An 18,548-nucleotide genomic window follows, 5' to 3' on the forward strand; every position below is an offset into this window, starting at 1 on the left:
TTATAAATACTTATATAAATGAACCAAATTTTTATTACTATTCTTAGACATAATTACCTTTATTTTGATGGTTTTAGACCTTCTATATACCTTTATAATACCTACGTATAGTAGGGAGTCCATAATTCACTTACCGTAAGATTCCAAAGGAACGAATGGCCCAAATGAGCTCAAACTCTAGGATATTATTTAAAAGTACATTAGTTATGGTATGAATGAAGGGATTTGGTTTAAATTTCATAGAAAAAGTTTTATAAGCATATTACTGATTTTTTTATCAATTTTTGATTAATTTTAACATAACTATCATGTAACTTTTTTCCTAGTAAGGGCTCTCTCTCTCTCTCTCTCTCTTTTTTCGATAGCTATTATTGTTAAACTAAGCTCAAAGAGACAGCATCCTCCTTTCGATATTCCTATACCCTGTATATTCGTAAATAGTGTGTCAATTCTATTAGTTGATATATCTCTGCCATTATATGTTTCATTATTAATGAATGAATTAATTACATTCTTATGATATCATTTCTTCTCTACTAAGCATTAGATATTTTAACTCGTTTTTTTTTATTTTTTGTTGTAAGGAAATGTAACAGTTTTCCTATCTAAACATTCTTCTATTAACGACGCTGAAATTTCTCTGGATCTGCTCCATTAAATGACTTGAAACTAAAGTTGTCCATTGTTCTAATAACCTTTAATACCCTGTTAAAAATGTCATTAAGTGATGTTATTAAATGACTTTATTGGAACAAAAAATAACGTTATTTTATGACGTCATTTTCTGAATATTTTGTTCCAATTTGTGACACGTCTAATCACGTCATTTAATGACGTAATTTTCTAACGTCATTTAATAACGTCATTAAATGACGTAATTTTTTTCAACAGAGTAATCATAATTTCTTTTAATTCAACATTTAGTTTCCGAGTTGTAAATGGTAGGATAGTTGCAGGATGCGTCTAAAATCGCTAGTAATCAAAAAATCACCATGAAAAACGCACAAGCGTAGCTAAAAATCTTATTTTTCATGAATTGGTAAAAGAATCAGAAATAAGCGCCTAAGTAAATTAAAAACCATAAAATAAAAGCTAAGATCCTATCGATGCAGTTTTCAGTTATACAGAGTATAGAGAATAAGAAAAATAATACTGGAGCTTAATATCTTTGAAACTACCTGATTTTATAAACACCCCAAAGAAAGTGATCAAGATACTATATAATGCTAACTAAATCCAATTTTTTTTCATTTATAACGTCCCATAAAAAAATGACTTTTCGAAATGACTTAAAATTGTAGTATTCAAACATTTTAATAACTTTCAATAATCATGTTTTTTTTTGAGAGGCTCGACATTCAGTTTTCAAGTTAAAATGATTTGAAAAATTACACTGTATAGCATATGATAAAAAACGACGAACAATAATATGAATTCTCCGCTTTAAAAATATAAGTAATTTTTTTTATCTTTCAGATACATATTGAGCAATTCATTTTTATCAACCTATTTAATAACTCTATTAGTAAACAAAACTGAGCAGAAACTGAAATACAGGCGTATACGAACAAACACTATTTTTCGACTAGAAATGAATGGAAGTACAGTTCCTAGAATTTTTTACATCAACTCTAAAAATTACCATTATAAGGCTTTCTTAATAAGGAAGCAATTTAGAGAATTTCGATTTTTCATATAGTTATTACTGTAATTTGGGGGCACAAAAATATGTCTAAAATTTTTTTAGAGTTAATTGGACGAAAAAAAATGTTTGCCTAAATTCAAAAAAGTTTTTGACGTAGAATAGCCCATCTATGCGTATATACATACACATATACACACGCGCGCGCGCGTCGGCCGTATAGTGTCACGTACCAAGGAGAAAGCAGGGGTGGGGGTTAACATTTTGAAGATTAAAGATTTGAAATGAGTAAATTACGCGTTAATGTTTAATAAAACGTAAGATTTATAGAAAAATAAATTTTAAATTCAAGCTTTATAAATAAAATACTATGAACGTGTGCTTTTCTATTTTGTAATATTTTAATTTGATATTTTCTTTTTAGAAATTGTATGTATAAAAATTTCGTTTCAAAATTTTTGCATTTCGCAATTTGACACTTTCCAATTTTAATTTTTTTAATTTTTACCCTTGTCCAGCAATCAGTGCGTGTCATTAATACTCCAGGATGCTTTCCAATAAAGTGCGTGGCCAATCGCTATTCACTATTGAGTGAGAAACTGTTGATGGAGAGGCGCACTGTCTTCTACTTGGCCTGTAAAAGTAAAGGAGAAAGAGATTGGGCCATGCGCTGCCGATCAACGCTGCTAAAGTAAAAGGTTTAAGCGCATTTGCGAGCCATCTCAGCAATCAGTTTGTCTGCTTTATTCAAGAAGTCAAAAGCGAGTGTAAAACCGTTTTAAATAAAGTAAGTGCAATAAAAAAAATTGACAACAGAAGAAAACAGAGAGAGCATAAGGCAGAAATAGAAAAAGAAAAAGCCAGTAATCTGTTATCTAATATTGAAAGTAAAATTACTATTGTAAGATATATATATATATATATATATATATGTGTGTGCGTGTGTGTGTGTGCGTGCGTGTGTGCATGCCTGTATTATTTTCAAAAATACATACATATATTCTTTTTCTCACTCTGCCTTATTTTTCTTGTTTCGTGGCACCATATATATACAAACACACACTATATAATATATACATATACAGATATGTATATATATTCCTGTAAACACTATTAAGCAGAGAGAAGGAGAGAGAGTTACGTATTTCTCCATAATAACTTATGCTATTGTATAAATATTACAGTTAAAAGGACACAACACTTTTGTGTAAACAATTACAAATTTTTTATAAATTTTTTTTTATAATTATAGGGATGTACTGAATATTTTCTACTAGTAGACGTATTTACTTACATGTATACTGGTGTTGAACTTTTACACCTTTCTGATCTATACTCGTAGTCACTACGAATCCATATTCCACTGACTGTAAGAATTGTAGTGAACGGATGATTAAAATGAGCTCAAACAAGGATAATTCTAAAATACATTAGTTATTGTATGCATGGAGGGATTTGAACTTGAATATGTTGAAGAATAGTTACATCATGAATATGTTAAAATTTTTTAAAAATTAATTGAAAAATCAGTAAAATGCTTATTAAAATTTTTCTACGTATTTAAAATAAAATCCTTGTATTCATGCTATAACTTATCTACTTTTAAATGACATCCTTGAGTTTGAGCTCATTTGGTCTAACCGTTCCCTTGGAATTTGACGGTCAGTAAACTATAGATTCGAAGAGATTTCTTACTTTAAGTATGGATCATGAATGTGTAAAGAGGTTTACACCAGTATAAATGTTAGTAAATATGTCTAGTAATAGTAGAACAAATTTAGTTCATCTCCACAATTATTATAAAATTTGTTATCAAAAAATTTAATTGTTTTTTTAAGAATGTCGTGGCCGCTTAAGTATTCCTAATTAATATGCTGCAAACAAAAAATTGTCATTTAGGTTCGTCAGGCAGAAGAATGGCTTCAACGTTAATGCATTTGATGCGTTTATTGCCGATTCAGATAATATTTCTCATTTATCATAGTAATGCAACAGACTTACTGTCCAGCCTGTCAGTAGTGCAAGTGGAGCCGTCAACACGTGTTTTACATGACATTAGTAGTTCGCCAAGTTATCGCCATAGCTTTCAGGACATAGAAACACAAAGTCAACTTATTCGTCAAGAAGTCAGCCGTGAACAATGTGCCCTTTACAAAGTTGTCATGAGTCAGCAACTTTATTTCGAGGTCAGAAAAGTTTTTTTTCTTGAAATATTTTTCTTCGAATTTTTTCTTACGTAATTTTGGCATTATTTAAATATTTAAATTCTTAAATAGTATTTAATTTGAATTTCTACAATCTACAAACAGTACCACATGGATGCTAAAGTTTAATAGTACATTACACAACTAAGGGCGAAAGTTGGCTTTTTCAAGCGAGGATGATGATTGAGCATGAGTGGGAGTCGAGGGCGCTGCAGGCGCCTTTTTCTATATCTTTGATCATCTAAAAATATATCTTTAATCACAGGACGCAGTAACGTCTCAATGGCAAGCATAAGTATTAGATATCGTATCGTTTGGAGTCCCGCGACCCTGTTATACTTTGAATTTGCTTTACAATCTATATAAGATTTACGAATTTGTTTACTTTATCATTTGATTAGTTGTATAATTATCCTATTTTGAATATTAGTCCCATCTTACTTATTACTACTTTTTCAATTCTGCTTCAACTTCGGGAAAAGGAGGTTATGTGAAAGGTTAAATAACATATACTGTGCGTGAATATCTTTAGCGCAACACTTCGTAATAAATCTGTGATTTTCGCCTTTCCGATTCTCTTTCTTTTAAGCTCAGTTAATTAAAGTTCAGAAACAGTGCAAATTATAAAAGATTACAATGTGTCTTTGAAAAAAATTTAGGTTTTAGTTTAGGTTTAAGTTTTTGAAGTATTATTTTGATCGTAAAGTTGAATCTTCAAAGAATCGTTTTATTTTGGAGCCCGCCTTGTATTCTCATAAGTTGGAAATCTAAATAAACACGCATATAGATGCTATATATCGCGCGTAAGCTCAAGTCGACTTTGTTTTCTGCTGCTGTGCCCATCTGAATCAACAATTTGTTTTGTTTTTTTTTTTATAAGTTAAACATAAAATTCTCCAGTTAGTATTTAAGTGCTGGTGCATTAATAGTGTTGCATTTCAAGGGTCAAAGCTTTGGAAGTGCTTAAATATGTGCTACATAGTACAAAATCTTTAGTCTTAAAGTTAGATAAGTGTGCGTTTGCTCTATGGAAAGCAACTGCTCAGATAGTAAATATACAAAGACAAAATTCGTGCCAACACTATGGTAAATCACCCGCGAAGACTTGCATGTCCAAGCGCTGAGCGCTTGTCAGGACTCAACTCTCGAGCACTAGCGTTAATCACTACACAGAAAAAAATGGTTGGTAACGGTAACAAACCGTTTGGCAAAATACGCACCAACTATTTTTTTTGGTTAACCTAACCAATAAATAACCGTATTTTGCCAAGCGGTTTGTTACTGTTACTAACCATTTTTTTCCGTGTAGTAACACGGACATGACAGTCAATATATAAATTTTGGATACATAGATTATCCACAGAAGCGATCTACATCAGGGACTGTCTGGTGAATCTTGACCCACATCTATGGACTAGACGGGCCCTGGTCATCGAACATGCTCGTCTGCCACATCAAAAGCAAGATCGACAATGCATAATTGGAGGTCGCTTAAAACTTGACTTCTCAGTAACAATTATACTTCACAATACCTCATTTGCTTACTCCTCCAAAATGAGTCAAAGAATACAAAGTAATAATCACTTTATCTTCTATTACAGCATATGTGATCTCGATTTAAGCAGCACAAGCATCGTCGACCCAAACTCGATTATACATTACATGTCATCGCTGCTACTTTTGTCCGTCAGCACATTATTCAATATTCTGTTGTCTCAGCTGATCAAGGCTGCATAATTAACAAACAAAAATCATCCACATCCAGCTAAAAAACCTAAAGCTTGTCTACAGCACGACACCGTCCTGAATGGCATAGACCCTGTATCTTTAGCTAAAAATGAAGATATCCATAAATTTGTGCTAAAATGATTAAAATTAATATTTAAAGCCTGTGACAAAGCTTATGAACTGCTTAGAGCATTCCTTAAAAAATCACAGAGGTAGCAAACATCAAAATAAAGAAAGTCATTGTAGGAGATAATTGTTTCTTAATGTCCATCATTGACTAAATATTCAAAGCTTAGTGATTAATTGAATACATATTTGCTTATAGAAATAAATAGCGACACTTGAATCATCGCCAAAAAAATCATAGAACTTGATTTTATCATTACAAATATTCCTACTGAAGTCAAGGAATCGTAAATATATTATGTCTCTTGCAAAAAATGAACGATGATCCAAGTGACGCAATTTATTTCTGTTAGCAAACATGTGTTTAAATAATTTATCACTAAGCTTTGAATCTTTAGTCAATGATTGACATTCAGGAACAATTTTCTCCTATAGTGACTTTCTTTATTTTGATGTTTGCTACTTCAATGATTTTTTTAGGAATGTCCAAGCAATTCATAAGCTTCGCCACAGGCTTTAAGTATGAATTTTAATCATTTAAGCACAAATTTATGAATATCCTTATTTCAATCCAAATATACAGTGTCTCTGCCATTCTGGGACCCATACAGGAACTTTTGCACTATAAAAAGGCATCTCCATGAATTTTTTGGTGGTCGTAGTCCGGATCAAACTCTTACTATCACCAAAAAATTCATACCAAAACTACAAGTGTACTCTTTTTTCATGTTACATTTGTAGACTCGGAATTGAGTTTTAAGATCAGCATGGTTGATTTTAAGAGCTTCAAAAGTAAATAGTAATTTCTACGTTTAATGGACTACCTTGTATACTAAATTTATTTTTATCGATGATCTTGAATTTTTATCTGTAAATTATGTAACAAATCACGGTTCGCACCACCTCGGGCTACTATTCTATAGCTGATTCATTTTTTTTGATTGCCCTGTTGAAAAAAATGTCGTCATTAAATGACGTTATAAAATGATGTTATTAAATGACGTCATTAGGCGTGTCACAAATTGGAACAAAAAATAACGTCATTTTCTGAATATTTGGATTCTATGAAAATTACATATTTGTGTAGTATCTAAAAGTCCTAAATATTTATAAATTGATAAAAATAAGTGGCCTTACAGGTGCTACCATCCGGACAAATATTACAAAATATTTTTTTAACACTCCTTGTTATTACTCCAACAAATAATATGGCACGAGACATCCCGTTGCTATATATGAAAGTGTTGTTTCGCATATGCTACACAAAAAATGAGTTCCATATAAACCACGTTTTTAGTGCACCACTTGTCAAAAAATACTGTTCGATACATGAAGTATACATGAAGATACATGAGTACACGAAGTAAGCGATCCTCGCACGGGTGTCTTGTCACCCAAGCGAAGCGTGCGGGAATCGCTTACTCTGCGCAATTGTTTCGAAATATACTATACAACTTTATAAAATTATATTGTAACTGGGCGATTCGACAGCTTATCGTACGGCCGTGAAGATGCCGCACGTCACCTCCAGGAGGTTAATTTCCCGGTCGGCGATCCCTCGATGATGGCCAGGCGATATCAAGCGGACGTTAGCCGCTGGTGCAGCGCTATTACCCGTGCGTTGGCCTGCCGAATGCTCACTACAAATGCGTGGTGCGCTTGGAGCACCACGCTTTCCTCCGCGTATCCGTGGGTAACCAGACGGCTGGGGTAATCGGGAATTGCACAAGGAAGAAACACTGGCGTGTAAAGTTAATAGCAAGAAAATAAATTGTCTGAATCTGAGTGAAATACAAATTGATACAAAATCGAGTAGACGACGCTTGCGCGCGCGATTGCGAGGAGGACGCGCGCGGTTTCTCAGGCGAAGCCGGGCCGACGATTCGATTATCGACAAAGTTCCTACTTACTCGGTCGCTGGCCGAACGCTTCTCTGCTCGCCCTCACGGCCGTGGCCGGCACCGGGAGTAGTGCGGGCTGGGGTGTATCTGGAGGCATCTCTCCAGGCACTTGAAGCTCGAGAAACACTTGTACGCTGGTGCGGACTAGCGGCTCACAGAATATCAACGGTTCACGTTGTCTTAGCTGTTGATCCGGCCAAAGCGAAAACGAGTCTAGGCGCGCTCGCTCCTCGCGGAAAATCTCCTGTCAGCGTCGCCGCTGACGTCGTCTGCTCTCCTCGAAATCCTAATCGCGCGACAAACGAGCGCGCGAGATCTAAAATCTCAGCGGTCGTTACAATATTTTCTCATTATATTCCATAATGTTCTGTACAAATATAATAATATCTCAAGGTTTTCAATACATTTCCTTAATTAATCTTAAAATATATTAGAAATATTTTGTAGATGTATATTTTGATTAAGTTAGAACGAAATATATCGATAAAATATTGGGAAATATTTTATAATCTTTTTAAGTTAATAAAAATGTTAATTAATTAGCCTCGCATATTGCAACTTTTTAAAAATATTCCTTAAAATCTTAAACCGATAATCTAAATTTTCTTTTGAAATACATTGACTCTTTTAAGAAGTATGTAACGCATTTAAGTTAAAATAACAATAGATCACGCTAAAAAAGCACAATTAATTTGGAAAAAAAATTAACACATTACAGAAATCTGTGTTACCGACATCCTATATATATATATATATATATATATATATATATATATATATATATATATATATATATATATATATATATATATATTCTATGAAAAAATTGATAATATATATATATATATATTTTTTATATATTCTGTGAAAAAAAATTGACGGCAGCGTTCGTATTTTATAATAAAAAAACAGAGGGGTCTGCAAACTTTTAGACAATGAATCATCCAAAATTTATATGTTTAATATGTTTCAAAAACTGACTCATACATTAGCAGGCAGATTATACTGTATATTAAAATAATGTTTTATTCATTCGACCTATAAATTTAGTTGGAGGAAGCTACGTGCCAATGAATTGGCAGCGGTTTTTTTCATAACTATTAGTTATGATTGATTATAGCTTACCTACTGATCTTTAAAAATGATTTCACTACATTCACTAACGTATATATTTATGAGAATATATGGAGAAACTTTTGTAAGCTACAAACATTTGACAATTCTTTTAAGAATTTCGTCAATTTTTAATTATACATACAAATAAACATATTTGCCATATTTCTCTGAAAAGATTATCATTTACAGCATCCGACACATCTGGACCAATCTTACTGTGTTTTTGATATATGTATACATATACTTTATTTCTAATCAACTACCAAAAAAATCACATTAATATAAATATTTATCATTATTTTATACCTATATGTAATTTATATGAAATCTTTCATGACCCGGTCACTTTTTGTAAATCATTCTTTATCGAAAAAGTGTACTTAATTCTGATTTTTTTTTGGTAGGGTTATGTATTTATGTTTGTACCATCTATCTTTTATGAAATAATTATTATCCCGGAATGACTTACTAGTTCCGGTGAATTTTAACATAATTGCTCATTTTAGTGTTTTAATATAGTGTAGATTACATTGGAATGCATACAAAAATAAAATTTCGAACGCGTTTTTCTCGTAATTTATTTTTTTGACTTTACATTGTGTGGTTTATCAATTGCATTTGGTAAAATGTTGGCAATTATAAGTTTTGCGAATCCAACTACATACATCTGTATATTTTTTATTCAGATTCTATAATTTTACTGAAAATCCTTCTCTTATGCAAGTAAATAAATGTTAATGAATGTAGTGAAATCATTTTAAAAAACATTCATTGTAAAAGTTCAGCAGATAAGGGTGAATAAGCTAACAATGACTATCAAACAGTCTTATAATCTATCACGTTTCTATAGTAAATTAATATAAGTATACATACTAATGTATAGTATCCCTAACAGCACAAAAATATTTTAAAAATAATGTAAAAATATTTTACATCACAAATGATATGCTATTGTAATCATTTCAAGCATATTTCTAAAATATTGTTACAATCTTATATGTCCTTGGGTAAAAATATTTCTAAAAAATATTGCAAAAAAATATTTTAATATCGTTTTAAGATATTTTCAAAACATTTTCAACATATTTCAAAATATTTTTAATATTTTTAAAAGATTAAAATAATATTTCGTTGATAAATTGCTGTTAAACCTTAGAGAAACATTTGGAAATATTTACAAAATCTATTTAAATATTTTGAAATATTTATATAAAATATTTTCAAAATATGTACAGAAAAAATTTTTAAAATTATATCTGAATTTTATTTTTGCAAGGTTTAATGAACATTTTATCTACGTTTTAGGGACATGCAAGTTTCCGTAATTTATATATATATATATATATATATATATATATATCCTCTTCGTCGCTTTACTTTTGTGTGAATTAGTTCACGGAAACCCTGTTACAATATATATATATATATATATATATATATATATATATATATATATATATATATATATATATATATATATATATATATATATATATATATATATATATATATATATATATATTGTAACGTGGTTTCCGTGAACTAATTCACACAAAAGTAAAGCGACGAAGAGGATTCAACCCTACGTCCCCGAGATCTCTAGGCGCGTGCTCTAACCACTGAGCCAACGACGCACTATCCTGTACTCGCGCCGACTAGCTCTTACGGGCGCTATCCCCGACCGTTACAGCCCCCCTTAAGAAGTGAATTGTCCGGGCCGACTTTACCTTCTTCATACCGATTCCCCAGCCACACAGCCTTGCCAGGGTGTCCTGGACAGCTGAACGCCAGACTGGTGACCTTTCAACCCAAGACTCGCCTGACTCCGACTACAGGAATCTTCCCGGGGCTTACCGACTCTCGAACCTTGTGGGTTTTTGAGTTGAACCAATTAACGAAATTGTTTAAAATTTTAGCAGCTGATAGATTTTTTTATAATAAATCACCAAATAAAATTTTGAAGCATTTGATTACATTGTTTTAGAGATATAAGAAATCAAAAAATTGGAACTTTGATATCTTAAGAACCATAGGGGTTTGAAAGATGCACAATTAACTTAGCCAAAACACATAAAATATCTACTTTTGCCCAAAATCTCAAGTGCAATAAGGCCTCTTTACGTCCGTAATCGAGGCACAAAACAAACTCATTTTTTTAGTTTTCAATTTATTATTGAAAAAATAAGTAGTCAAATTGCTTGAAATTTAAATGGAATATAGTTTGACACATGTTTCTTCGACATGATTTTTTTCGCGAGGTTATGATGTTTGGTTTCAGAGATATGAATTAAAAAAAAAATCACCTTTTTTATTTTATCTGCCAAACAAAGAATTCGATCCCCAGGACCAAACGAGGAAAAGTGGGTAATTTTATTCTTATTTAAATGCATTTTAGCTGAATTGTTTGTAACAATAGGATACTTGATAAAAACGCAAAAAAAAGTGTTTTTCAAAAATCAAAAAATGGCCATAAAAAATAGTTGAGAAAATAAAAAATAACTGTTTTTCCCGAAACCAGAATACAAAAATTATAGAGTAAACTTAAAGAGAGTGAAAAGATCTTTACTCAAAGATAGGTTTATTTAGAATAACAGTTATTATTTACAATCAATAATATCAAGTTGCATGAAAAACAATAGAACTTAAAAGAACGTTAATTAAAATATACTACATTTTCTCCCTCCTTTATAAAGATTTCTTTAATTATCATGGTGGAGAGTAAATAGTTCGTGATTTACGTATCCGAGATGATCGTCGAATCGGCGGTGTGTTTGGAATGAAAAATGACTGTTCTTGAGGTAGACGTTCAGTACGTTGATCTTGAGTTTGAAACGGAAATTCTTCTTGAGAAGTGGCAGAGGTAGATGGATTTTAGAATGAATCATTAACAATAAGTGGAAAAGATGCCTGAGAAGTTGAGGATTGAGCTTCCATTGTAGTCGTAGACATCTCAACACTTGAAGTTGGTAAAGATTTTGAAATTAAAAATTCTTGAGTTGACGTAGCTTGTATAGTCGATGATTCTTTAAACGATACAATCTGAGAAGTGGAAGGAGCTTTATATGATTGTGTAATTACTTCAGTATTCACTTCTTGTTGTGCACTAATAGATCTTGGAGTTACGAAATTTTTTTAAAATCGAGTACGACGTCGTGTACTTGTAGTGGAAAGCGTTGTCAAATTAGCCCTGATTTTATCTTCAAAAAAATGTTACTCTTTCTGGTTTCTTTCTTGTTTCTTCCCCTTCTTCTGATTTCTTTGTGAAAGTACGCATTTGATCGACGTGTCTTTTATACTTTTTTTCCATGTAACTGATTTCATAATGCATATCTAGACGAGAATTAATTTGTCCTGAAATCCATTTATCTAATTTTGGATTACCGGAAAGAAAATAAACATGTTCAAGTGGTTTAAATTCTCGGTATGTATTGATAAAATCAGCTTGATGTTTCTCAGAAATTTTCTCGTTGATAGGTTCGGGTCGAACAAGATCTAATCGTGTGCGAATGTTTCGTTTTAAAAATAATAAAGCAGGTGGTTGTCCAGTAGTTGAATGAGGAGCTTTTCTATATTGTCTCAAGAACTCATTCAAGTTCCGTTACAAAGAACCTTGTGTCGTATCCATTTTAAGTAAGACTTTTTTTGTTGTACCTACACATTTTGCTGCTTAACCATTTGTCGAAGGGTGATAAGGAGCAGTAAGTTTGTGATATTTCCACTTATCTTGAGAAATGTTTCAAACTCATCTGAAACAAATTGACGGCCATTATCCGAAACAACAATGCTAGGTACACCATAAGTAGCGAATAACTGATCAAGAATATCGATAGTAGCAGTGCTAGTACTGGAACTTGTGACCTTGACTTCGAGCCATTTAATATAAGCATCAGTGATAACTAGAAGCATCTTGCAAGCTACTGGTCCAGCGTAGTCTATATGGATACGTTCCCATGGGCCTTTAGGATATTCCCAATGATGTGTGTTGAATTTAGGAGGAGCATGAGCATGCTTGGCACACTCAGCACAAGATTTAGCAATAAGTTCAATATCTGCATCAATTCCTGGCCAGTAAAAATGATCGTGCTAAACCTTTCATTTTGACAATGCCCAAATGCGCCGAATGAATGTCGTTTGAAATTGCTTCACGAAGAGACGATGGAATCACAACTCGATGTTCAAAAATCAAGCAATTTGAAGATAGACCATAAGAAGACTCAGGCGCTTTGTATTCATGACGAGATAGATCTTGATCAGCTTCGAGTAGTTGAATAATTTTACCTAGGTTAGAATCTTTACGAGTTTCCTTCGCAATCTGCTCTGCTCGTACCGAAAACTGATTGATCTAGTTGATAATAAATGTGTCATAAGAATCAAGTTCTGAAATTTCTTCAATAGCGTCAACCGTTAAAGGAAGTGGAGTACGTGAACAATAATCTGCATTTGAATTAGCTTTAGTTGGCTTGAACTTAATATCGTAGATGAAATGAGCTGAATTATCAGCATAATTAGCCATTCGACTGATACAAAGAATAGGAAGTGATTTTTCAGGATGAAAAATCTGTGTCACTGGTTTGTGATCTGTAAACAGAGTAAAATGATGAGCGTATAGATAATTGAAAAATTTTTGACAAGCCCGTACAATAGCTAAAGCTTCCTTGTCGATTTGAGGATAGCGTTGTTCAGTTAATGAACATAAGCAATTGGCCTTTCGATTCCGTTGCTAAGTTTATGTGATAATACAGCTCCGAGTCCTACTTTGCTTGCATCAGTGGCGAGTATAAGAGGTAAGGATGGATCGTATGGCATCAAGACTTAAGAAGAAATGAAAATATTTTTAAGCTCTTCGTATACTTTATCAGCAGTAGGCGACCATTGAAAAGATGATGTAAGAAGCATGTCTTGAAGTGGTTGAGCTTTTGTAGGTAAGTCAGGAATGAATGAATTGTAGTACGTAGCTTTACCAATAAATAATTCTAATTCTTGAGGTGTAGAAGGTTTAGGGGCATCACGAATTGCCTTGATGTGGGAATCAAATTTATGAATGCCTTGTGTATCTGGTTTATGACCCAAAAATTCTACAGAATTTGTAGCGAAAACACCTTTACGTCGATTGAGACGAACGCCATTTTCAAGAAGACGGATCAAACACGTTTCCAGGATAATCAACAATTCTTCGTAACTTTCAGCCCATACAATGATGTCGTCGAAAAGATTTTCAACGTTTCTTAGACCTTGTAAGATTTGTTTCAATCGACGTTGCCAAACTGCAGGAACGTTATCTGTGCCGTAAACAGCTCGTGTAGGACGAACTAACCCATGTGTAGGAGTATTGAGGGTTAAAGTATGTCTGTAAACGTCGTCAGCAGGAAGATGAGTATAAGCATCTGTAATATCAAGATGTGCATAGATTTTGGCTCCTTTTACTTTGTTGAAAATGTCACTTGGTTTTGGAATAGGACATTCATCTATTATTATACGTAGATTCAACGTAGGTTAATAACGACGTGTGTAGGCGAAGCCCACTCGGAAAAATAAACTTTTTTGTAAAATCCAGACGCAAGTTTAGCGTCAACTGCTTTAGAATATTTTTCGCGTAACGTATATGCTATACCGTGAGCACGAGCAAAAACAGGAGAAGTTCCAGGTTTAAAATGTACCTTAACTGGAGGTCCAGTAAGTTTTCCAGCTGTTTCACTGAAAACTTCAGTGTACCTTGTCAAAATTTGATCCAGCTGTGCTTGTTGATCACGAGTTAATGAAGGTGGAAGAGTAGAAGGCGTATTAACCTTGATTGGAGAAAAGAGTTCGATCTAATCAATTTCGTGACTGAATTGTGCGATCAATTAACGACCAAATAAGAAATCGTAAGAGACTTGAATGAAGAAGACCAGAAGTTGACGAGATGTAGAACCAAATGAGACATTAACAGAGCAAGAACCGATGCAGTTAAGGCGATGTTGTGAGTAACTCATGAATTTCTTAAAAGTTGGCTGCAATTAAAAATTAGGTTTCTGGTTACGAAGTGTATCGCTACCAATGAAACCATATGGTGCACCAGAATCTAATTCCATATTTAATTTATTGCCTTCAATGAGCACTTGGAGTATTTTCTTACCACAAGAATCAATAACGTGGATTTCTTCGACTGCGTTGAAACATTTCAATGTATCTATTTGTTGTGCAGACTCTTTAGAACTTTAAATTTGAGAAGTAGAAAGCAAAGATGAAGCTCTGCAAACTTTTGCTATCTGCCCACGTTTTTGCACTTATGACACTCAGAAGTACGAAATGGACACTCACTGCGTTAGTGATGTTCTCCGCATCCATAACAAGCATACTGACCTTGTTTTTCACCATGATCTTGCTTCCGAGATGCACTGCGCGATGTTTTAAAGCATTCCGTTTATGGTTGAAATGCGTCGTTGAATAAGATAGTGCATGTATCTTATTAGTTAAACATATTTAAACATCAAGTGGCGCGGTAGCGCCATGAAGGCGAGTTTGAGAAGCAGACGAAACCGCAGTGCCCGTGACAATATTTACTTCTATATTGGTGTGCGGATTTTTCATGATACAGACAAAAATGCTTATCGTTTTTGTTTGTGAGTTTCTTCAGCTTATCAGTATGTTTGCTGTGCTAAACTATGGTTTCCAATGAAAATATTTGTTAAAAAGACGTTTCGTTTAATAATAAACAAGTTTATATATCACGAATGCTCAAAACAGTATCTCTACTTTTTTCTCTGGTGTAGTAGGACCGTGAAGTTGGCTTTCTAGCCTAAAAGTGGTAGGACCGTGAAGTTGGCCGCACGAGATATTATGTGTAATACAGTTAAGTATCGCTTTCCCACAGATTTCTATAAGTAATACAGTTGGGTATCGGTTTTCCACAGATATGTATAAGTTATGCAGAGTAAATGTGTTTACATTGTCTGCTTGACTTTAAGGTTATGTTTTTGAACAGCTGCCGCACTGTCACTGCACAAATTTTTTGATTATTCGGGGTCACTGATGACGGGGCCCAGGAAGTGAATTTCGTGACTTTTTGTGCATACATGCAAATATCGTTTCGCGGTAGCTGGTCACGCTCGATGTCTAGGTGCCAATGGTCTTCGATGACAAGGCTGTCGATATACATTGCGCGCTGTAGATTTTTGTATCTATGTGTCAATATCGGCCATGAATGCGGTCTAGCGTGACCGATAACGGAGTCAGTGCTCACTGTACTTCTTAGTGCACAAATGTTCAAATTAAGAATGTTCGGATTAAGTGACGAAGCTGCTTTCATTTTTGACAAAATGTCTGCATAGTTATTTCCTTCTGCAGCCTTTATGCTTAAAGCATCCGGTCTGGGAGATCTTGCTTGCTTCAGTCCATCCTTGCTGATCTTATTCTGGTTTGTAACGCCAGTGATACTTTTATCCTCTTTGCTTGCCTTTTTCTTCTTTGTCTTTGACTGTCTTGTGACGACTTCTTGCCACGTTGCCTAGGTTAATTATTCTCTTTCTTATTTCCTTTATTTCTATTCTGCGGAGCAGTTAGGGCTTCCTTTGTTGTACTTGCCTTCCGAGATCTAAGACTTGGGGTTATCTGGGTTTCCCTCCCTTGAATTCCCGGGTGTTGGCATTGCTGTAAGTTATTATTTGCCATGCAAAGATTCTTATAGCTCTCTCTTATGATTCGGGCGAAATCCTTAATTTTTTCGTGCACATTATGTCTATCCCTGACATAGTCCATTAATTTATCGATTCTGCTGCCAAGGCGATCTAAGTGCGCATTTCTTTGCGTTATGTACATAGCTCTCTTATCCCTGACGCGCGGAAACCTCGACGCGACGATGGGCATTTCCTCATCCGCTACCTAGGGGATACACCACATACGGGGTATCAGCATCCCTGCTCGGAGTGTGTGTATGTACGCGCCTGCGTGCGTGTGTGTGTTTACGTGTGTATGTATTTTTTGGATTCATATCTTTAAAATTAAATTGTGGAATGATATAAAATAAACAACATGGTTTATATTAGCTTAAAATTTTTGGAAAAAATCTTTTATTAATTTCAGCTTAGTTCTTTGCACAGCTTTCCAAACCTTATGGTGCTTTTAATAGGATATATCTCGGAAACTAAACCATAAAGTAATTCTAAAAATTAAAAATATTACATAACAAAAAAGCGATATGTTGTTGTAATTTTAACATATTTAATTAATTGGTACCTAAATGTAAGTCAATGCATTTTTGTAAGATTTGGTTTTCTTCTAATGTAAAGGAATAGTAAAATCTTCAGTTCCGCTAATGCTTCGTTGCAATGTATTTCTAGGTGTGCTGTGATAATCGTGATTATATTAATATTGACGATATATTTTTTTTTTATTGTCAAGAACCGCTGAAGCCGTGTACAATTCACTGTTTGAATCGCGCGTTATTCAAGCCCCCAAGTAAATGGAACTATTGCTTGATATTTATATTTATCTTAAGGGGGTCCAAAACCCAACTTTTTCTGATTGAGTCGACTAAATAAGTGCACGGCAGAAAAGGGCTTGAAACTAAACAAATGCAATTGATTATGAAAAACCAAGAATTACTTGTCCTTACTTTTATAAATATCTATCACTGTGCCAAATTTCAAATAAAAATATTAACGCGTTAATAAATGGCATTCGAACGAAATTAAGTAACCGCAGCGTGCATATGCGAAATTCTCAGCATACTCACGCTCTGACGTTTTAAAATAAAAAAATTTATAAAACAAAAATATAGAATTGAAATATTGTTAAAGGGGATATTTATGGTTGAAATCTTGTGAAAGGAATATTTTTAGTTTAGTATATATATATATATAAAACTAATAATACTAATCGTTTATATATATATATATATATATATATATATATATATATATATATATATATATATATATATATATATATATATATATATATATATATATATATATATATATATATATATATATATATATATATGAATATAAACTTATTAAAGGATAGCTCTTCGTTAAAGAAATAAAAGCAAACAGTTGTTTCTTTTATATTTTGTTACTACAAAGAACGCGCAAAAACATCTGCAAAAACCTTTTTCTTAACGATGAGTTCTCGTTTTGAATATAATATAAATAGAAATCAATATGTTTTTCCTGCACGAAAAAAAAATATATTTTTTATATTTAATAGTATATCCACTACAAAATCAGTCTTCCGGATCTCAAGGAATTTACTCTTTGCATGTGGACAAAGTTTACTAATCATACAAATGATCATCCATTATTTTCATATGCAGGTAAGCAAATTGTCTTAAAGACACTTATTTAAATTAAATTAATTTATTATCTGTTTTTATTATGAAAAAAGTTCCACCACTGTCACTTTCAGAATTTTTCCCCTTACTTACTTCCCGTAGATTCTTTCCCTCAGTTACCTTGCCTGACTTACGTTTACGTTTACCCCCGCAACCTTATACACCTTAATGCCATCAATGACCAATATACACCAAACATCTCTCCACCAAAATTTACGAAGCGTATTCCATAGACCATTGTCTTTGGCAACCCTCAATACCTAGAGACTATCCATCGCTGATATGCATATCTGAGCAGTAAGAAGTGTGGAGATCATTAGTGACCCTATAATATGGATACTCAGACGCTATTAATGACCGATGTGCTTATCTATTCTTCAAAAACCCTGGTGCACTTAACCATTACCTATACCTTGTCATCAGGGGCCAGGGTAAAAATTTTGAAAAATTAAAATTAAAACGTGTTATCTTACTAAAAGCAAAAATTTTAAAACAATATTTTGAAATCATATAATTTT

General features: G+C 33.1%; 2 protein-coding genes across 40 annotated transcripts in view; one reads left to right on the plus strand and one right to left on the minus strand.

The window, feature by feature from the left end:
* Positions 1-18,548, minus strand: part of LOC100118566 (coiled-coil domain-containing protein AGAP005037) — a 1,551,999-nt gene that overhangs the window by 971,840 nt on the left and 561,611 nt on the right. The window lies entirely within an intron of this gene.
* Positions 2,208-18,548, plus strand: part of b6 (ENSANGP00000029450-like protein) — a 123,425-nt gene continuing 107,084 nt past the window's right edge. The window contains 3 exon segments of one of the 3 annotated variants that reach the window (NM_001170904.1): positions 2,300-2,429; positions 3,542-3,828; positions 17,907-18,012. In NM_001170904.1, the coding sequence (NP_001164375.1) occupies positions 3,559-3,828; positions 17,907-18,012 (376 nt within the window). In that variant the 5' untranslated portion in view covers positions 2,300-2,429; positions 3,542-3,558. 3 annotated transcript variants of the gene reach the window in all.

This window comes from Nasonia vitripennis (assembly GCF_009193385.2).
Source record: "Nasonia vitripennis strain AsymCx chromosome 1 unlocalized genomic scaffold, Nvit_psr_1.1 chr1_random0005, whole genome shotgun sequence".
NCBI classification, from domain to species: Eukaryota; Metazoa; Arthropoda; class Insecta; order Hymenoptera; family Pteromalidae; genus Nasonia; species Nasonia vitripennis.